Consider the following 22,495-nt stretch of genomic DNA (forward strand, 5'->3'; position numbering starts at 1 on the left):
AGCAGCTTTACACAGATAATGTGGTGATAAAAAATTTATATATATATATATATATATATATATATATATATATATATATATATATATATATATATAAATAAAATTTTATTACACTGTTTTTATTTTCTTCACCAACGTGCTTTAGAAGTTTAAGCACAGAGGTTTAGGTGATGGACATCTGATCAGATGGATGTGAGGTCAAATCTGTGCACCACCAACCTGCCACTGCTCAACCCTTAACCTTGAATGTAGTATAAATTAGTCATTGTGAATAAGGGCGTCCACCAAATGTAAATGACTTTAATATGACTCAATAAAACTGTTTAACCAACACACACACACACACACACACACACACACACACTAATAATGTTGACATTTTTTGGCACATATTTTCTTTTTTTATCTTTGTTATCTATGATTAATCTGCAGTGCTCTTCAGACAGAATATAAAAGCACAACTCATCATTTTATGGTATGAAATTGTAATTGCCTGCAGTCTTACACACACACACACACACACACACACACACACACGCACACACATAAACACAGACACGTTGAATATGTAGGGGTTTAGACTACACGGTTCATTAGAAACAGCTTCTTTTGTTTCTAATAGTAGGTCATTAAGTGCTGATCGTGCTGTTTTCATTTAAACTGTGTGTAGCTGTAAACACACAGCGTTACTACACTGAGAGAATTCTTGAAAACTACAAAATCACCTCTTGAAACATGGACCGAGTGTTTAAGAGATGCAGGATCAGCTGTGATCTGGTTCGAGAGTGTTTCGCTGAGTTTCTTGGAGTGTACATTTTAATAGTAAGTCGGTTTATTCATTCATATATTATTGTATTTTTTCCCCCTTTTTTTTATTTTCTACTAATTATACATGATACATTTTTTTCAAATACAATTTTTCATGCTTAGGTTCTGTCTTCAAAAGGAATTACAGAACTTTTGATTACTGATTCTTACTTACTTTCTTTCTTACAAAGTCTATTTTGGAATTGATTTGTGCAGCGAACATGTCGTTATTAAGAGACACTGGTTACTTGAGGACTTTGAGCTTTCGAGCATGGTGAGGAAACAGAGGGTAATCGAGCTGTTACTCTGCAAATCACACTTCAAGTTTAATGATTCACCATTACGACGCAGCATTATGGTTTTAAATAAACCTTAATATGTGAGGGGCGTTCAAATCAAACTGGGACTTAAAATAAAAGAACAAATTTCAATGAGTGGAAACTGCATTTAGTTTTGGAAATACTCCCCCTGCTACATTTATACACTTATCTGAGCGTTTATCAAATGCCTGGAAAGATTTGGCATAGAAAGAGTTCTCTGTACACCCAAACCATCCTAGGACATCCTTCTTAACTTCGTCACCAGTGCTGAAATGCTGACCTCGTCATTGATCCAGGATCAGTTGTCCCATGTGCTAAATGTTCACAGGAATGACTGCTGTGAGCAGGGAAACACGACGACTGGTGTCGTCACTGACGAACTCATCACTGTACTGTACTGGTAAATGGAGAGAGATCGATATGTTGTGTGTTCAGGAGACCAAGTGGAAAGGGAGTAAGGCCAGGAAGGTTGGAGGTGGGTTTAAACTGTTCTATTATGGTGTGGATGGAAAGAGAAATGGTGTAGGGGTGATTCTGAAGGAAGAGTACAGTAAGAGTCTAGTGGAGGTGAAGAGAGTTTCTGATAGGGTGATTAACATGAAGCTGGAAGTTGAAGGGATGATGATAAATGACATCAGTGTTTATGCTCCACAAGTGGGTTGTGAGATGGAGGAGAAGGAAAAATTCTGGAGTGAGTTAGATGAAGTGGTAGATGGTGTAGCTAGGAATGAAAGATTGCTGATTGGGGCAGATTTCATTGGGCATGTAGGTGAAGGGAACAGAGGTGATGAGGAGGTGATGGTAGGTATGGTTTTAAGGAGAGGAATGGAAGGGCAGATGGTGGTAGATTTTACTAAAAGGATGGAAATGGCAGTGGTGAATACGTATTTTAAGAAGAAGGAGGATCATAGGGTGATGTATAGGAGTGGAGGAAGGTGCACACAGGTGGACTATGTTCTATGTAGGAGATTGGAGACTGTAAGGTGTTGGCAGGGGACAGTGTAGCTAGACAGCATCGAATGGCGGTCTGTGGGTGGCTTCGGAGGTGAAGACGAAGTGAAGGAGAGTGAGGACTTAAAGAAGAATAATATGTTGGAAACTGAAGGAGGAAGAGTGTAGTGTGAGGTTCATAGAAGAGGTCAGACAGGGGCTCGGTGGTGGTGAAGAGGTGCTGGATGATTGGGCAACTACTGCAAAAGTGATGAGGGAGGCAGCTAGAAAGGTACTTGGTGTGACATCTGGAAATAGAAAGGAAGACAAAGAGACGTGGTGGTGGAATGAAGAAGCAGGAGAGCATAAGGAGAAAGAGGTTGGCAGAACAGGATTGGGATCGACAGAGTGATGAGAAAAGTAGGCAGGAGTACAAGGAGATGGGGCAGCAGGTTAAGAGGGATGTGGCGAAAGCCAAGGAAAAGGCATATGAGGAGCTGTATGAGAGGTTGGACACTAAGGAAGGAGAAAAGGATTGGTACCGATTGGCCAAGCAGAGGGACCGAGCTGGGAAGGATGTGCTGCAAGTTAGAGCAATAAAGGATGGAGATGGAAATGTGTTGACTAGTGAGGAGAATGTGTTGAGAAGATGGAGGGAGTATTTTAAGCAGCTGATGAACGAGGAAAATAAGAAAAAGAGAAAAGGTTGGATGATGTGGAGATTGGGAAGCAGGTAGTGGATAGGTTTAAGAAGTGAGAAGTAAAAAAGAAGTGAGAGCAGCGATTAAGAAGATGAAGAGTGGAAAGTCGGTTGGACCAAATGACATACCGGTAGAAGCATGGAACTACAGGGGGAAAAAGGTGATCAGTCACACCATGAAGTTATGGGAAAGAGTAGTGCAGGGGTGGTAGTGCCAACCTGTCAGAGACCGAGAGCCACATTTTTTACTGTGTTACCGCAAAGAGCCTCATCATACACATGGGCACACATGAACATCACCGATCCCTTCCTCTTACACACACACACACACACACACACACACACACACACACACCTCATGTCACACACCAACATAATGACAGAAAACACAGACTTTGTGTTGGTTTTTTTTTTATGTGCGTGTTCGCTTGAGTTCAATACGGTATTTTCATCAAATGCGCATGTGCGTGAGATGAATATACAGTATACAGTATTAGTTATTAATTATAATTAAGGCTTTAATTCTGAAAAAAAAAAGCATCTTTCTTTAAAAAAAAAGTATGTTTTATTTCAAGGTCAGGAATTTACGGTACACTTCTACGATGGTAGAAATGGTGGATTCAGTCTTCTGCCAATAATAGGACCCAGTGATCTATTGGATGGATAACTGAAAGTGAATAAAATACATTCTTCGTAACAGCTGAGGACTTATATGCATTCTTTTAAAAAACATTCTGATCCCAATTACGTACGAAAATGTAAAATGAGCCATACAATGTCTCTGAAAGATTCTTAGCCTTGTTAAGGTACAAGGGGGAGGTGAGAGAGGGGAAGGAGGTTTCAGGAGTAAGGGGAGGATGTAACTACCCCAGAGACAGAGGAGAGTGTACAGAAGTATGGGGGTAACCTGAAAATCCAAAACTAAAACCCCCCCCACCACTCCCACATTTATTTATCCTTATGCTTACACACTCTCCCATTACTATCCATCTCTGTGGTAGTTACATCCTCCACTTACTCCTGACACTTTCCTCCCCACTCTCACCTCCCACTTGTCTATCAACGACCGAAAAAGCTGCTCAGATGAGTAGTGAAAAGTTTCAATCCAGTCTCTAAAGTCAATACTGTGACTGAAACCTCTGAACATATGATCAGTAACCCAAATCCTTAATCATTGACCCAAAGCCTATTAAAAATGAATCTAATAAATGCTTTTAAATTTTTTTATTTATACATATACAGAAGCCCTGAAGCAGGCAGAAAGATTTATGCTCAGTCTGAAAATTGATTTCAGTACTCTTCTCATTTCTCTGTAAATCAGTAAACCACACTGTGTCTTCTCACTGTAGCTATTTGGCTGTGGCTCAGTCGCTCAGGTCACAACTTCAGAAAACAGTAAAGGAGAATACTTGTCAATCAATCTCGGATTTGCTTTGGGCACTACATTTGGAGTTTATGTTTCCAAAGGAGTATCAGGTAAGCCATGTTTCATGTGGAAATGCAATTAAGCTTCTAGCTTGTCTAAGCACAAGGCAAAAAAAATCAACAAACCAACAGAAAAATCCCATTCATGCTTATGTGATGTAGGCAAACCAGAATCAGAATCATCTTTATTGCCAAGTATAAAGGAATTTGTCATGGTGTGCTGGTGCTATTAAAATATACAGTTTGGGAAGGGGAACTAATGTGAGGCAGAGCAATGATGATTTTTTCCAGAATAAGTCGAAGGTGCAGGGTTGCAATATAATGATCCTTGTTGATTGTGTTACAGTATTTCTCAGTTGCTTTGGAGCGTTTCTCAGATCAGAAATAAAATTCTCAAAACTACTTGTTCAACCTCCACATCATTTAGTCATTTGTGCTCATCATAAAAACATTTCTTGTTGTTTTGATCAAATTGCGAATGCTTTTGTACATCATTTAATCGATTGTGTACAAGTGTCTGCTGTTTCCTACATTATCAGTTGTTTATGTTCATGTTGATCAAAATATATTATACTGGTTTCACCTGAATAGTTTTAACCCCAAAACATCTCAGCATCAGTTCATTGTATACGTCATTGAATGCAAAATGATTAAACCAGTTGTCAGAATCTGTCATCTGAAATGTATATTACACTTTTTTCTTGTAAATGTGTTGAATTGATGAATTGTGCAGATGAATCTTGAATGTCACTGATGAAGGCGAGTGAACGGCATCAGATCAACCAATAATCAACTCGTTCTCTAAAACAGGTCAAAGGTGAATCTTGTGAACTTTTAATTAGAGAGTGAATACAGTCAGAGCAAAACACAGAATTATACATTCTGAAAATGGATGAATAACTAAGAAACAAACGCACACTTGTACAGTAAAAGTGTGAATCATGTCTGTGTCTTGTAATCAATATAAATCAAATATTCAATCAAATAAATAAATTTGTGCTGCTGAAATTCATAGATGTCGTACTGAAGACAGTCAAATTTTGTGCATTTTCAGTCCAAACCATAGTTTAAATCAAAAAATCCTTTTTGATGGTTATGCTTGTAAACAGTGATGAAGAGACTTTTCATTCTGATGGGAATGGGATGTTTATTGACACAAATACTTTTGAGAGATGAACTGAGGATTTTGAGAACAGTACAGGCTTTTGCAAGAAATCCAAAGTTTTGTGCTGTTTGTACATTGTTTTGAGAAAAGCACTTACTGGTTTGCAAATATTAAGGATGACTCGAGAAAATGCTCCAAAGCAACTGAGATAAACTGTAGTGTAACATATGAAATGAACAGTGTGCAGTTTACATTACTGTAATGTTCAGGTTTTTGTAAGCAGATCAGAGATGATGGTGGTCCTTGGTATTATTGATGAGGTTGGTTGAGGATAGAAACATGTGCAGTTTGCCCACATTCTGCCTAAAATGTGCTTAGTCCATCAGGCCCTGAGTAGACCTAACCAGCCTGTATTTTTTATATACAGTATATGGCCTGTGAATACTGTGTCTCTTTTAAATGATTAAATATTTGTATTTTTCGTTTAATTATTATTGTTGTAAATTCCCAATGTTACATTGTGTTAACTGGAACCAAAGTTATTACAGTTTTTTTTCAGTTGCTTTGGAGCATTTCACAAATTATCCTTATTATATGCAAACCAGTAAGTGCTTTTCCAAAACTTTTGTACAAACAGCACAACATATTGGATTTGTTGCAAAAGCCTGTATTTTTCTCAAAATTTGTGTCAATGATCACCTATCAAACAAGATCGTCAAAATGTTTAGTCATGTTGTCAGTATGACGCTGCACAGTTTCAGTATTTCCTGATATTAATATGGTTTGGATTCTAATGAATAAAAATGGCCCAATTTTGGCATCTATAAATTTCAACAGCACAATGTATTTATTTGATTGCATATTTATTTTGACTGCAAGAGATTCACACTTTTACTGTACTGTAATAGCGTCTGTTCACTTCCTGGTTGTTCATCCATTTCCAGAAATCTTTGACCAAAGCAGCGAGAAATGCTTGTATGATGTGCACAAGTAATTACACGATGTGAAGGTCAAGTAGTTTTGAGAATTTCATTTCTGATGAGAAATGAAAAAATGAGAAATGCTCCAAATCAACTGAGAAAAACGTTAGTAATAAACAAAAAAAATCAGTCTGGATCAACTGAATAAAAATAACAGTTATTATGGAATGAAATTGGATGATAAACGTTCCTCTTTCTGGACTTCTTTCCTCTGCTTCAGGAGCTCACCTGAATCCCGCTGTGTCTCTCAGCCTGTGTTTTCTGGGCAGGTTCCCCTGGACTCGGCTTCCATTCTACATCTTTTCACAGGTGTTTGGTGCCTTTCTGGCTGCAGCCACTGTTGCGTTGCAGTATTTTGGTGCGTGATAAAGTTTTTACCATCTTGTAACTACAGTTCAAAGGTGTGGTGTAGGTCTGTTATGTTATGTGTGTCTGTTTCCAGATGCTATAATCCATTACAGTGGTGGGAAGCTTACAGTGAGCGGCCCCACTGGCACAGCAGGAATATTCTCCACTTACCCTGCAGAATACTTAAGTGTATGGGGAGGAGTAGTAGACCAGGTAATTTAACTCTGAATTACTTTTTGGATTCAGTGGAACACAAGTGGCAATGTTCTTATACAGGGAGGTGCAGGGAAATGGGAACTTTTGGAACTAGGAGATGACGACCCTGATGAATTGGTGCAACTTTTTTCAGAACCCTTGCCATTAGTTAAAATGGAACAGTGGATTGGTACGCAATGAGCTGTTGCTGTAAAACTTTTTATAAGAATGGTGCTCAAAGAATCATGGGAAGCCCTCACCGCTTCCATGGTAATCTAGTGGTTAGGATGCAGCGCTCTCGCTGCTGGGGCCTGGGTTCAATCCCCGGTCAGGGAACCAACCCCAGCCACTCTTAGTGCCGGTCCCAAGCCCGTATAAATGGGGAGGGTTGCGTTAGGAAGGGCATCCAGCGTAAAAACATATCCGCTGTGGCGACCCCTAATGGGAGAAGCTGAAAGAAAGTTTTATGGGAAGCCCTCACTGCTCAGTTCCACAACACGCATCATCGATGTGTCGAGCTGTTTCTTCGAAATTATGCACCCATGTTGTAATCACATGAGCAGATGGAACACGATCATGAAGTCCCACTGGTAATGATGCCAGAATTCCCTTTGCACAGCGCTCACACTAAGAAAAGAAAAGATAAGATAAGATGAGATGAGATAAGATAAACCTTTATTCGTCCCACAGTGGGGAAATTTCTTTGTTACAGCAGCATGAAAAAATCTTTTATAAATGCAAATATATAAAAGAATAGACGAATAGACATACTATAGTATACAAGTATATACACAACACAATGTATAAATACAAATGAGGAAAAAGTACGTATTGCAGGTAATATTGCACACAGGTGGTATTGCACGTATTGCAGGTAATATTGCACACAGGTAGTATTATTACACAGTAAAACAGTAATAACAGTAACTATTACACTATTGAACAGTAATAACAGTGTGTATTTTGGTTAATGGTTCACTGGGAGCAGCTTTGATTGTAAAGTCTAATAGCAGCAGGGAGAAAAGACCTTCTGTATCGCTCCTTCAGACACTTAGGATGTATCAGTCTGTCACTGAAGGAGCTGCTCAATGAAGTAACTGTTTCATGCAAGGGGTGAGAGGCGTTCTGCAGTAATGATGATAGTTTTGCTACCATCCTCCTTTCTCCCACCTCCTGTACAGTGTCCAGGGGAATCCCCAGGACTGAGCTGGCCTTCCTGATCAGCTTGTCCAGTCTCTTCCACACTATCAACACTTTAATAAAAGGACTTGAAGCGAACGCTCGTTGTGCACCACTCCACTGCTTCATATAACTAATGCAGGGGCTTCTAAATGAGCTGGCACTGGTTCCAAACAATTGTCAACGCCCCGAGGTCGCTATCTTCAAGTTACAACATTTTTCCTTTCCCTGCACCACACTGTATTATCAGGGAGCTTTTCCTTCCCACAGTCGGCACTGGCTCACTCATTAGGGACAAACTTACAACTATAAGAAATAAACTTATGCATTCTTTTATAACCGCTATATTTCTGTAAAACTGCTTTGAGACTACGTCTATTGTTAAAAGTGCTGTACATTCAATTAAAGATTACTCATCAACATTACACTAAAACAAATCTACATGAAATATTTTCCAGATATTTCCCCAATATGTGATAAATGTCAGACTATTAAGCCACAATCTTACATAGTGATGCTCTTTGCTGAAAGTTACCACCATTTTGGACTAATATATTTAAAATTGTATCTGATATATTACAGGTTAAGTTACGACATGAGCCACTTATAAGTGAGACTTTGTATTTCAGATAAATTCAACTTTAATCTAAAAAATCTTGTTGTCCTATGGGCTTATTATTGCAAAGAAATTCATACTAAAATTATAGAAAAATACTTAATTCCCCTTAAATTGTGGATGGAAGAAATGTTAAAATTATCACACCTGGAAAGAAATTGTTTTGTTTTGTTAAATAAATTGGATCCATTTGATAAGATTTGGTTTCCCATTCTCTATATCTTTAGAAAGTGTAGTTTGATTATGTATATTTGATTTTTCCATTTATTAGTGTAGCAGGATTTAAGTCCCTAGGGTTAAGGAGAGGGGGTCTATTGTTTTTTTTTCTGGTTCTTTGTTCTGTTTTGTTTAAAATGTATTTTATTTGATTATTTTTCGTTTTGTTGTGTTTCCTACTTGCCCATAATGTAGAATAATAAAAGCTTTGTAATGATTGTTGGATTCTGCTAATAAAAAGATATAAAATAAAAGTTCAATACAAATAAAAATTAATTGAATTGAATCACTATGACAGTGATTGACCATGAGCATGCTTCTCAGGTGATTGGCACAGCGGCCCTGATGGTGTGTGTTCTGGCTCTGGGTGACAGCCGTAATGTCCCCGCTCCTCCTGGACTAGAACCTGTGCTGGTGGGAGCAGTGGTTATGGTAATCGGCGTCTCCATGGGCTCAAATAGCGGTTATGCCATTAACCCGGCACGAGACATCGGCCCTCGTGTCTTCACCTATATAGCGGGCTGGGGCGATGAAGTCTTCAGGTTAACTTGACACACATATACACTCTTATTACAGCATAAGGGTTCACTTCCAGCTGTGTTGTTCAGCTTCAGAGCTCAAGATGCAAAAACAAACAGGGTCTGTGTTTTAATTTGTAACTGCTTAATTGTACAAATCCGGTGAAGAACCAACTAAGAATGTCCACTGAAAATGGCTGTTAGAGGTTTGATCCCCGGTCAGGGAACCAACGCCAATCTATGGTGGGTTATAAGAGAGAAAATAGGCTCTGATGGCAATGTCTAACTTTGTGAAGAATCTCAGTCCATGGTTTGAAGCACAGAACAGTGATCTGGTGAAGGATACCATCCCATGGAAGCATTGCAGGCTCTATGCTAGGTCCTTAGCTACTCAGGGATGTCTTAAAATGTTTAACATCTAACTGAGCCAAACTCTTGCCATATATAAATCTCACAAAAGTGAGCACACCCCTCACATTTCAACAATGATTTTAGTTTATCTTCACAAGCAACAATATTATAAAAAATATAGAATTGGATAGAATTAAGAGTAGTCAATGTACAGTTTGTATAGCAGTACAGATCTTCTGTCCTCTGAAAAATAACTAAGCATACAGAAATTATTGTCAAAATAGCTGGAAAAAATCAGTGTACACCCTAAGTAAACACGTCAAAACTGTCAAAGTGTTAATATTTTGTGTGAGCATCACTGTTATCTGGCACTGCCTTAATCCCCCTGGGTATGGAATTCACCAGGGCTGCACAGGTTTTTGCTGGGATCCTCTTCCACTCCTATATAAGGACATCACAGAGCTGCTCGATGTTAAACACATGGCGCTTTTCCACCTTTCGCTTGAGGATGCTCCACAGGTGTTAAATAGGGTTCAGGACTGAAGACATCGCTTGGCCATTCCATCACCTTCACCTTCATCTTCCTCAGCAAGACAGTTTCATTTTGGCGGTGTGTTTTGGTATTATGTTAAAACACTTTTGTTCGGCTCAGTTTCTGTAGGAAGGGCATCATGTTATGCTTCAGAATGTCATAGTACATGTTGGAATCCATGTTTCCCTCAATGAACTGCAGCTCCCCAGTACCAGCAGCACTCATGCAGCCCCAGACCATGATGATACCACCACCATGCTTGATTGTAGGCAAGAGACAATTTTCTTGGTACTCCTCACCAACGTGTTGCCAAACATGCTGGACACCAATCGGAGCAAAACAAGTTTCTCTTAGTCTCAACAGAACAAAGGACATGGTTCCAGTAATTCATGCTCTTGGACAGGTCGTCTTCAGCAAACTGTTTGAGGGTTTTCTTGTGAGCAGCTTCAGAAGAGGCTCCTTCTGGGATGACGGCCTGTAAACTGATTTGCTGCAGTGTGTGGTTTACGGTCTGGGCACTGACAAGCGGACCTTCTGCATCTGCAAGCTCTAAACCAATGCTGCAGCACTCATGCGTCTGTTTTTTGAAGCAGCTTCTGCACCTGATGCACAGCACAAGGACTCGATCTTCTTATAGCCTCAGCATCTTTGTGGAGAGCAACAATTCTAATTCACAAATCCTCAGAGAGTCTTTACCATGAGGTGCCATGTTGAACACCTCTAATACAAGATACACAAATTTGTAAGGTTCTGTCAAGCAGAAAAAAAATGAACATGATGAATAGGACACGTGGCTTTGCCTGATTACATGACGTACAGCTGTTATCACTTAGGGTGTACTCACTTTTGTTTACAGTATTTTGACAGTAATGGCTGTATGTTGAGTTATTTTTAGAGGACAGTAAGTCTGTACTGCTATACAAACTGCAGATTGACTACTTTTAAATATATCCAAGTTTCATTTCTATAGTTGTTTGTCCCTTGATGATGATTGCTGAAATGTGAGAGGTGTACTAACTTTTGTGAGATACTGTATATATTTGGATACTTATGCTCAAATATACATGAACCTGTCTGTGCAATATTATGTGATGGTCTCTACTACCTTTAACATGATAATAAGCCAAAACCTCTTTCTTTTTATATATAAAGGTAGAGTTAGTTATTGAAATATTCATTGTTTTAAATAATTGTTATGGTCAATTTATATGTTTGTATTTGAAATTATACATGTCAGTATGTCAAAGTACATGTCAAAGTCAGTAAAAGTAAGACAGAGTACATGTGTGTGAATGAGAGGGAGGACAGTGGAGTGGTGCGGTTGCAGTGAGTAGAGGTGGAGAAAGTGGATTTTAAGTACCTGGGGTACAAAGTAATGGAGAGTGTGTTAGAGAAGTGAGGAGAAGAGTGCAGGCAGGGTGGAGTGGGTGGAGAAGAGTGATAGCAGGAGTGATTTGTGATAGAAGAGTATCTGTGAGAGTGAAAGGGAAAGTTTATAGGACTGTGGTGAGACCTGAGATGTTGTATGGATTAGAGACAGTGGCATTGAGTAAAAGACAGGAGGTGGAGCTGGAGGTAGCAGAGCTGAAGATGTTGAGATTTGCGTTGGGAGTGACGATGATGGACAGGATTAGACATGAGTTTATTAGAGGGACAGTGCATGTAGGACGTTTTGGACACAAGGTGAGGGAGGCGAGATTGAGAGGGTTTGGACATGTGCAGAGGAGAGACATGGGTAATATCAGTAGAAGAATGCTGAGGATGGAAGCTCCAGGCAGGAGGAAAAGAGGAAGACCAAGGAGGAGGTTTATAGATGTGGTGAGGGAAGACATGCAGGTGGTCGATTTTAAAGAGGCAGATGTAGAGGACAGGGGGGTATGGAGACAGATGATCTGCTGTGGCGATGCAGAAGAAGTATTTGAAATAATACAACTAATTGGTGGATTTAGGATTGTATCAGTTTTTTATTAAATAATTAATCACAATAAATCACAATAAATGTTTTTGTTGCATTGCATTTGACACATTTTGCATTTGCACTCTGCCATTTGAAATAACCTGAACAAAATATCAAATATCTAATAATAGTAAAATAGCCAGAATGGTTAATTAATTGATTTTAAATAATTGTTCATGTTCTTACATTTACTTATAGCATGTAACACCACATGTATCACAAAAAACTAAATAACCATCTATTGTCAGAGCTGGATCTGGGTGGTGGTGGATCCCTGTGGTGGCCACTTGTGTCGGTGGGCTTGCAGGCTCTTTGATTTATCAGCTGCTGATTGCTGCACACCATCCTGAACAAGAGCTTACCAAGACGACTGACAACCTGCAGGAGCTGGAAATGGACGTGTCAGAGAAAGAGTTTGAAAAACCTGATCAGGTTAATGTGACGCTGGAGCAACAGTCTGAAAAGACACATGCGCAGATGTTCACATTAAGTTCTGGCAAATAGAAGCACTGCTGATATAAACTTCATCGTCAACCTGTCAATCTTGGGCTTTAATATCTATGTTCAATGACAAAGCTAGATCACTGTTAAGCAAACAATTCTACGGCTAAGAACAGCACGTCACTATAAAATACTTGTTTCTGATTGGACAGAAAAGTTTGACGTCTAGATCGCTTCTAACTGCAAGGCAATTCCTAGGTTTATATTATTGCACTAATATGTTATTGTTTCTATAATAAATGTACATTCACAGAGACTTGTACAGCAGACATCATATAAACCTTCTCTAACAAATAGGACTATTTAATATGGTGAGGTTTTCTGGTAAACTCTATTCATCAATTAGGAAATTGGATTATTTTTGTTCCAAAGTAAAGCAGTTTTTTTCACATTGCATATAATTATTAACAAATGAATAGAATGTGTTCTTGTTTTTAATGAATGAAATGAAATGAAACTGAAACTGGGTGTCACTGTTTACTCATTTAGTAAAGCTGTGTGTAAAATGTACCAAACCAAACCAAGAATTGTTGCTGGATTTACAAATGAAACCAGAAAATGAAATCAGAGACGCTGATTCTCTTTGTACTTGATGCGTATGTTAATCACCTAAAACATGCAAAGTGTGGTCCTGACACACCTGATTTCCTGTTAGGGATCAGGAAATAATATCAAAATTGTCAAACAAATGATTGTTATTATAAGATTTAAATGGTTTGGTCTCTGCCATTTAACATTATATATATATATATATATATATATATATATATATATATATATATATATATATATATATATATATATATATATACTGTATACTATAAATGAAATTCTTAAAACTTCTTGTTCAACCTTGGTGTACTTGGTCAACGATCAAATTGCGAATGCTTTTGTACATTCATTTATTGGATTGTGTACAAGTGTCTGCTGTTTCCTACATTATCAGTTGTTTATGTTCATGTTGATCAAAATATATTATACTGGTTTCCCCTGAACAGTTTTAACCCCAAAACATCTCAGCATCAGTTCATTGTATACGTCATTGAATGTAAAATGGTTAAACCAGTTGTCATCATCTGTCATCTAAAATGTCTATTAAACTTTTATTTGTAAATGTTTCTTAAATTGATGAATTGTGCAGATGAATCTTAAATGTCACTAATAAAGGCGAGTGAATGGCATCAGATCAACCAATAATCAACTAGTTCTCTAAGGTGAATCTTGTGAACCTTCAATTAGAGAGTGAATACAGTCAGAGCAAAACACAGAATTATAAATCTGAAAATGGATGAACAACTAAGAAACAAACAAACACTTGTACAGTAAAATTGTGAATCCGGTACGGTCTCAAATAAATGAATTTTGTGCTGCTGAAATTCATAGATGTCGTACAGAAGGAACTCAAATTTTGTGCATTTTCAGTCCAAACCATAGTTTAAATCAAGAAATCCTGAAACTGAGCAGCATCATACTGAAAACACGACTAAACATTTTGATGGTTATGCTTGTAAACAGTGACAAAGAGACTTTTCATTCTGATGGGAATGAGATGTTCATTGACACAAATACTTACTTTTGAGAGATGAACTAATGATTTTGAGAACAGTACAGGCTTTTGCAAGAAAACCAATGTTTTACACACACACACACACACACACACACACACACACACACACACACACACACACACACACACACACACACACATATATATATATATAAAATTTAACAAAAAAAAATAGAGCTGAACTCAATAAAAAGTGTTTTGGTGATCAGATGACTCTGGGGTGATCTTGTGATTAAATTTCAGGTTTCTGCCTAATGTATTATTGCCCAACTATGTAAAGGAATCAAATGACCTTCCATCGATCCTTGAAACCCACAGGCCTAAAGAGCATGCACAATTGGACCCAGTACACTCTAGGGACCAGTCTTCAAACCAATCGTATGTCTTTCACAAAGTGGTGGTTACCATCACTGTAGCTTATATGTGGTCATCATGGAGAATCATAAGTGCAGTGTTTATCTCTAAAGACAATTCCAAAAGTGAGTCCACCAACTTTTTACCATACAATAAGTTTCCCAGATGATTACAAATGCACCTGGTAGCTAACTACTAATATAATAAAGCCGACACGGTTCCTCATCACTGATCCACGAGGAATCAGCAACAACGTCACAATGACTGTAGAACAATGTTAGTTATTGCAAAGCGTGTCCACATACAGCGTCTTGGAACCCACAAGAGTCTCATTTAAACAAATAACTGGTATTTATACATTATTATTATTAGCCATTTTTAATGCTGGGTTTCTGATGCCTCCTGTGTTGCTGATTACAGATGTTGCTTGCCTGTTAATTATGTGTTTTGTTTCAGCAGCTATTTAAAAATCTCTTGCTCGTATGTTAATACTGATGCTAACTTGCATATATCTGCCTTTTTATTTGGAGGTGTAGCCCACGACATTGCATTGTATTTAATTGAATCAAAACGCTGCCACAGAAACCTCCTGAGAGCGAGTCGGGAATCCACCCTGAATGGGATGCTCATTAACTTGTGGGACCATGTACAGGTCATTCAAATAAAAAGGAAGATATACCGATATTAACATACGAGCAAAATAACTGCTGAAACATAACATCATTAACAGGCACATTCACACACTTTTTTACACTGTGGGAAAACTTATCATAGCCAATTCAACTACCAGTTTGTTTTATAAAGGTGGAAACTGGGGAGCCATAGGACACACATTCAGGATGGAAGCTGCAAGGTGTTTAGAAAAAATGTCCGTAAACTCAAATCAAACCCAAAAAGATTTCCATTATAACCGAACTTGTGAAAGTAGGAAGGAGAGGCTTGTCTGGAGGCTTATCAGGTGGTGAATAGGGAGGCACATACACAAAACTTAAAAAAAGAACAAGAAAAAAAACCACATCCAGCACAATCCATCTTTAATCTTTAGTGAACAAATGAGCAAACTTTACACTACACAGTAAAAATACTATATTGGACATTGGACTTAATTCGAATATCCTCTGTAGGGCATGAATGAAGTGAAATAGGAGACATTTGGGGTGTTTCTGTACAATAGCAAAATTGATTTTATTCTAGTTTATGAGATGTAAGATCCTATGGAGGAATTGTGATCAAAAAAATTCAGTGTGGTTAAAAAAATACACAAATCTGAAACATTAATTTGCACTTTTAAACTGTGAAACTGACTTTAAGACACTGAAAATGTATGTGCACAATACTATCATATAGTTATATAATACTATATAACAGTATATGGCATATCAACTATATACCATTATATTACATACACTATTATACTCCACTTGTATGTCTCAGCTCGCCTCACATGGTACCTGGACAAGAAAGATTCAGCACAGGTACAGATGTTTCAGGTACAAATAAATAAATAGTGTAAGTAAGCTATAATATCTGACCCATGATCAAGGATGATAAAGATGTTATAAAACACTTTTATTGCATTCACTGTAGTATCACAGTAACGTTCAATCGTTAAAGTAGTGCTTATTAAACAATGACAATATCTATACTGTAACAATTTGCCACTTTATTTAGAAACAATAAAGTAGAACTGACACAAACTGTATGGCAGTGAAGCAGGCAGATGCAAGTTCACCAGATGGATATTTAACCTAATGGAGAGGACATATGTGAATAAACTTTGACAGTCTCACATTCAGATGTCTCACAAGTTCACACTATAAATGATAATGAATTTTTTAAGAAACATGGCATTTAACAAGCACTTTTGATAGAAAAAGACGACAGTTAATGAAAAGAAAAACGAAAAACATTTGTATTGGTGTGTAATAAAATGTTTCAGCAATCCATTACACTCAACGTCTGCTTTTTAATTACAATAAATCCATAAAAAATACAACCAGCTCCTCAGGCATCAATGATATTTTTACATTATGGGTATCTGATATCAGCTAAAGGGAAAAAAATAAAAAATACAAATACAAAAAAGACGAAACTTGTTCACGTTTTCTAAACAAAACCAGAGCAGACTTTTAACACGCTCCATTTATACACGTCTAAATGATGTGGTTGTGGGTTGGGAGATCCTGTTTGGTCTGAATAACACGTTTGAAATCGTTGACCGTGTGACTGTTAAAGCGTTTGCACTTATTTTACTACCGTAGGAGCTTTTTCTTAACATATCCACAGGATCCTCAGGTTTTTGACATCAACAACCATAATTTTCACGTTCACAATTTGTCTCGCAAATAAAAGTTATCAGAAGACTCACGATCAGTACGAACAATTCATATAAATAAATATCAATAATACAATGCTGATACAATATCATTACTACAGCTCAGTGTTTTTTTTGTTGTTTTTCATACAAACAGAAAAGAAAGGCTTCGTTAGCACCCTTATTTCACCTTTAATGCTTTGTTGAGAATCTGAGCTCTAAATGGGGATTTGAAACAGACAACATGCTGCGAATGAGCAGCTCCAAGTTTAACAACGGAGCTCAAAACGGTGAACACCTCAGTAAGTGAATGTGCGTTATAATGTACATTTTGTGTATTGAAGAATGTTGGCGCGACAGATAAAAGGACTGGTCAATATAATATATATAGAGTCACCAATATATATATATTTGTCAAGAAGGGATTAAAAAATGCATTTCTCTCACATTCCTCTTTCAGAATCATATTACTGACTCAGTCAAGACTTTTTCTGTCAAAATTGATTACTGGTTATAAAAAAAAAAAAAAATCGCAAAGACTTTACTGTATTAGTGTCTTTCACACATGTAGTAACTGTATTAACATTTCAGCAGGTGTTACCTGTTAGAGTGTTGAACAATAAAACATGAATGTGGGTGCATGAATGCTGTGAAAATGGACACCAGTGCACCTGTCTACTCTCTTAATTGGTTGCCCATTGAACATAGAGCTGGTCACCTTCATCTCCCACTGCATTTTATTATTATTTTTCATCCCACAGTTCTCAGTCCCCCTCCTCACACAACCTTATCAGTCTTGTGTGCACTGATGAAGGCCATGCCGTGTGTGCGGAAGTGTGTGTTTAGGTCCGAGGTCTTGTCAAAGCGGCGGCCGCACACTCTGCAGCTCATGCTCCCCTCGCCCTCCTCTTCACCCTTCTCCTCCTCTGTGGGTTTGGGTGTGTGTGGTGTCTTTTGGCTGTCCTGATGATCCTGCCTTAACTTGTGTGTGATGAAGCGGTGGCGGCTCAGCGAGGCGGCTGAGGCGAAGCAAGCGCCGCACTGTACGCACTGCAGTGACGCTGACTCGCTGTCGCGATGCTTTAGGATGTGCTGCTGGAACTCGCTCCGGTCTGGCGTGCTGAAGCCACATGGCGCACACCGAAAACCACCCTCCTCCTCTTCTGCTTCCTCTTCCTTCTCACAAGTACGCGTTCGTTTGGCCGGGCTTGTTGTCTCTTCCCCTCCAGTATCGGGCACATCGGCCCCTCCTCCAACAGACGAAGATCCGCCCTCATAGTCAACCTCTGAGGAGCTTCCAGCTCCATCACCTTGTGCTGAGCGTTTTCTTGTGTTCGGGGTGTTCTACCAATGAACAATATTCTTTATATTATCATGCTATTTGCAGCTTATGCTAAAACAAGATTAATCAGGAACTAAATAATTTATTTAGTGCAATTACACATATAATACCAGACCTAATCGAAATTACAGTGTGAAAAGATCACATTTTACCTATTTCTTGAATTGAAAAAAATTTTTTATAGCTCCTGGACACCAGAACCGGAGATCAGGAACGATCTGGACTGTAATTATTATAAATAGTCTGCTACAAAGATTTTTGGACCACAGTTTACATGAACAGTTCTGCATTTAAGCACCAATTACTGCGCTATGCAAATAAAACTAAATTGAAACGAACTGATTAATAATGAGAGAAACAAACGTTTTCTCCTTACCCGCTTCTCTATTGTCTGTCTAGTTCGGATGCCGTGTCTGACCCGGATGTGTTTCTCGAGTATCAGGCGACTGCTGAAGGTTCGTTTTCCCTCTGAACAGTACCTGAGATAAGAAAATACATTGGACCAACAAGGTTTCCTGCATGTTTTGAGACTTTTCAACAAAAGAAAAGACATAATTTAGAAAAACCTACAGATGATGTAATAAGTTTACTCTTTTCACAATACTCTTTATTAAAATTAACTTGTAATTAGCTTGTAATTACACCGTAAATTGAAAATGTAAAGAAGTTACTCACTGGCATTGGAAGACTCTCTTGACACCCTCATGAATGACACGAACATGGCGACGCAGGCTGTTGGCCGAGCTGAAGGAACGCTCACACAGTCGGCATGGAAATTTCTTTATTGACTGTTGGACCAGATTAATTTGCCGTTTTACTATTTAATTACCAAATATCAACTTTTTATGGTTTATGGTTACTTATAGTGGATTTCTTCTTATTAAATTTTTCATGCATTTACAATGTAATTATTTAAAACATTTGTATTAGAGTATGTAGCCAGTGAACACACACACAATGTAATGAATGAATACGTAAATAAAATAAGCTGTGTATTTACCTTGCCATGCTCATTCTTCATGTGATCAATGTAATCATCTCTATCAGTGTATCGTGTCTTGCACTCCCTGCATCTCCACTCTGTGCTGCTCCCACTGTCTGGGGAGCTGGGTTGATCTTCCTCATCATTGTCGTCTTCCTCCTCTTCTTCATTTTCTCTTTCCTCTCCTTCCTCGTCTTTCTCTTCCTCTTCCCCCTCACCCTGTCCTTGCTTCCTCGTAGCGGTATTTGCACTTGATGCTGAGACAGGAGACGAGCCACTGGTCGGAGCCTCTGCTTTGCCTGACAGGCCTCTATGGGCAGTCTGTTTGGAACAGGAGTGGAGTCAATCAAAGGTTTAGTATAAGCATGTGAGCATGATTCACACGCCAGATCACAAATTAATCACCGTGTGTGTGTGTGCCTGGTACAGAGCTTCGCCTGAGGTAACACTAGAGTTACCTGGTAAAGGCCGGACCAGGACTTTACTGTATGCCTTTATTGACACCACATTCTTTAATGGAAAATGCAAAGAATGGGCAACACAAAAAGGCAAGAGAACTGCACTAGTTAGATTTATAAAAGTATTGCAGGAACTAACCTTGATGTGTTCCATCATAGAACCCTTCTGCGCATACAACTTGGTGCAGTCCGGACACTTGAAAACATGCACCTTCTGCTTGGCCAAGTGAGTGTCAAAATGCATATACAGCAAGGGTTTCTGAGTGAAGACTGTGTCGCACATCACACACTTGTAAATCATCCTACAGTGAGGTAAAGAATGATGATGTCCACACATACAACTTAACATTATATCAAAATGTCCCACGAAAATCCCAGCCAGCCCAAATGAAATGTTATATTGTTATATATAATGTTAATTTATTAATATGATACTACAGCAATCTAACTGCAATACATTTTTAGATTCAGATAAAGACATACTTGGCCTGAGCAGCACTGAGGGTGGGGTGCTGGGTACTAATATGTCCCTGGGCACTGGGGGCCGATTTAAAGGCCATTGGGCAATGTGGACACTTGTGAAACACTTCGCAGTGAGCAGTCTGAATGTGAGATTTGATGGAGTTCAGGCCACCAAACACCACCTGACAGCTGGAGCATCTGCAGAAATAAAAAATCACGAGTGATTATATTAATAAGTATTTGTTTCAAATGCTAAAATCTGATCAACTCAGCCTGTCTCTTAAGCACTGTGTGTCTAAAATCGTAATATTTTTCCATTTATGTATCGGTTTAGATCAGTGCTGAGACCTGTAGCCGATGCGCCTGGCAAAGTGAAGACAAGCCTCTTCGAGATGAGTCTTAAAACTGGCCTGACGAGCAACGCCTCCACATTCCGGACACACATGGGGAGCCCGGTGCTTATGGATTCGCTGGTGAGCTGACACACTGCACCCGTTAGGCAGCATCATCGGTGGAGAGCAAAGCATACAGGTCTGAGTAAAAAAAAAGAGATTAAAAATGTTTATAGAAGTGCTTCTGTGGAGTAATTTTATACTGTGAAATTACAAATAACATATGAAACCCAGGAAGGTATTACTCACTGAATTAGGGGTAGCTCTGATTTGCTGAAAGTGGGCAACTAGCTCCGCCTTGCCTGCAAACTGAGTCTGGCATTCGGGGCATTTAAAATTGTTGTACTGAAGAACTTCACCCTTCTTGCATGGAAGAGGCATTAGGACATGGGGACTCTGAGGCCCACGGCGAGCTGGACTGTTCTGGGAAGCAACTGGGGCGTGTGACGGCGACTCTTTAAGTGGACTTGGAGTGGAAGGGATCGCAGGTGTTCCTGATTGGTTAGCGGGTGTTGACAAAGACGGAGAAGAAAGGGGAGGCGAGAGCATACCTAGAAATACATGAAGCATTTGTGAGATGAAGGTTTTCACATTAGTAACTGTAAAAACAGAATAACGTCAGGATGTAACATTAGTAATGTAATGCGTACAGTGTAAAGAGCAGTTCACATACCGATTGGTGTGGTGTCCTGCTGGCCAATCATTTGCTCCACAGTAACTGGCCTCATGACCAGGTGTGAGCACTGCATAACCAGCCCTCTCTCTTTATGCTCCCGAGCATGCAGCAGCAGACTGCACTTATTAAAGAAAGCCAGCCGCTTCGCGCAGTGGTTACAGGTCACCTCGATTCTTAGAGAGCGCCTGTCGTAGTGACGAGCCAGACTGCGCTCGAGAGCAAAGGCGTCCCCGCACTCTAGACAGCGGTAGCCTGTTGTAGGCATCGGGAGACCCCATTCAGGTGGTGGTGGAGTCGAGAGATCTGGGCGGTAGCTAGGCAGAAGGTTCTTGCTGTTAAGGATCTTGTTGAAGGCTTCGACTAAACTTGACTGACTCCGAGAAATCACAGCCCCTGTGCTGTTGACTATAGAAGCCGGCTTGCAAGGTACATGAACATTAGGCGTACCTCCGTTAGTTGCCCTACCAGAAGTGGCACGCACACTAATACCACTAACTGTAGGCGTTACCGGCAAGTTGGCAGCTTTCGTAATGCTGACAGCTGTGGCAGAGACCTTGGTCTTGTCGGATGACACAGGGCTTTTGTTTTGAGCTTTGCTTGCTGCAGCTAACATGGCACTGCTCGCTTCTAAAATAGACACAGGGAGAGTAGAGCCTTTCACCATTCGACCAGTGGCTTCAGCTTTTTGGGCTTTGTTAGAAGTGACCGTCTGACCTTCTGCTTGCACTTTGGTGCCATCTGTGCCTTTACCTGCAGCTCCTCTCCCTGCCACACGAGTAACTGTTCGAGTGATGCTTCCTGTTGAGGTTTTAACGGTCTTTATTCGGACTTTAAGAGGTCTGGAGGACACACTGCCACCTGCTACAGTGCCTTCGCTGCTGTTAGGCAGAGCGTGGCCCTGGGAAGAAATACCCTCATCTTCCACCTCCATTTTTTCTTCCTCTTTTTGTCCATTGTCCTGAACCATATTATTTGTATCTCCATTCTCCTCATTTACCGGTTTGGCCACCTCCATCTCTTCTTCTTCTTCTTTAGGTTCTCTGAGACCTGTAGGCAAGGAAGAAGCAATCAGTGCTGGGCTGGAAGACTTTTTGGAAGCCGCAGACACTGAAACTTTGGGGACCTCAGGCTCTGGACTTTCAGGTGAGTCACGTTCCTCAATGACATGCTCTGGATTTTGCTCTTCTGGGGGTGGGCTCTTAACGCTGCCTGTCTGAACAGGTGACGAAAGCCAGTTCTGCACCTGAGGGGATGCAGGTGAGGCCAAA

The 22,495-nt window shown here is 39.4% G+C and overlaps 2 protein-coding genes and 1 non-coding gene across 6 annotated transcripts in view; 1 reads left to right on the forward strand and 2 right to left on the reverse strand.

The window, feature by feature from the left end:
- Positions 1-536: 536 nt before the first annotated feature.
- aqp10b (aquaporin 10b) lies at positions 537-13,452 on the forward strand. Its single transcript, XM_046843602.1, has 6 exons — positions 537-822; positions 4,107-4,233; positions 6,488-6,625; positions 6,710-6,828; positions 9,146-9,363; positions 12,428-13,452. Exons 1-6 carry the CDS (start codon positions 736-738, stop codon positions 12,681-12,683), a joined length of 945 nt encoding a protein of 314 aa, XP_046699558.1. The 5' UTR covers positions 537-735; the 3' UTR covers positions 12,684-13,452.
- A 2,697-nt stretch (positions 13,453-16,149) lies between these two features.
- Positions 16,150-22,495, reverse strand: part of znf687b (zinc finger protein 687b) — an 8,600-nt gene continuing 2,254 nt past the window's right edge. For all 4 annotated transcript variants that reach the window (XM_046844147.1, XM_046844146.1, XM_046844145.1 and 1 more), the window contains 9 exons: positions 21,225-22,495; positions 20,801-21,102; positions 20,508-20,692; positions 20,181-20,357; positions 19,837-19,999; positions 19,258-19,560; positions 18,933-19,045; positions 18,634-18,736; positions 16,150-18,259 (listed from right to left, as the gene is read on the reverse strand). The exon at positions 21,225-22,495 is cut by the window's right edge. In XM_046844147.1, coding sequence (XP_046700103.1) covers positions 17,693-18,259; positions 18,634-18,736; positions 18,933-19,045; positions 19,258-19,560; positions 19,837-19,999; positions 20,181-20,357; positions 20,508-20,692; positions 20,801-21,102; positions 21,225-22,495 — 3,184 coding nt within the window. In that variant the 3' untranslated portion in view covers positions 16,150-17,692. The remainder of the gene's footprint in view (positions 18,260-18,633; positions 18,737-18,932; positions 19,046-19,257; positions 19,561-19,836; positions 20,000-20,180; positions 20,358-20,507; positions 20,693-20,800; positions 21,103-21,224) is intronic.
- LOC124382308 lies at positions 19,652-19,790 on the reverse strand. Its single transcript, XR_006925017.1, has one exon. It is a non-coding gene; the product is annotated as a small nucleolar RNA SNORA13 (small nucleolar RNA).

Source organism: Silurus meridionalis, chromosome 29 (genome assembly GCF_014805685.1).
Source record: "Silurus meridionalis isolate SWU-2019-XX chromosome 29, ASM1480568v1, whole genome shotgun sequence".
In the NCBI taxonomy this organism is placed as follows: Eukaryota; Metazoa; Chordata; class Actinopteri; order Siluriformes; family Siluridae; genus Silurus; species Silurus meridionalis.

What these genes read in the sequence shown, in the direction of transcription:
- aqp10b (XM_046843602.1), top strand. Translation starts at nt 736, where the DNA reads ATGGACCGAGTGTTTAAGAGATGCAGGATCAGCTGTGATCTGGTTCGA. An exon ending in GGGGAGGAGTAGTAGACCAG is followed by an intron (nt 6,829 to 9,145) that starts GTAATTTAACTC and finishes CATGCTTCTCAG; the next exon opens with GTGATTGGCACAGCGGCCCT. An exon ending in TGGGGCGATGAAGTCTTCAG is followed by an intron (nt 9,364 to 12,427) that starts GTTAACTTGACA and finishes ATCTATTGTCAG; the next exon opens with AGCTGGATCTGGGTGGTGGT.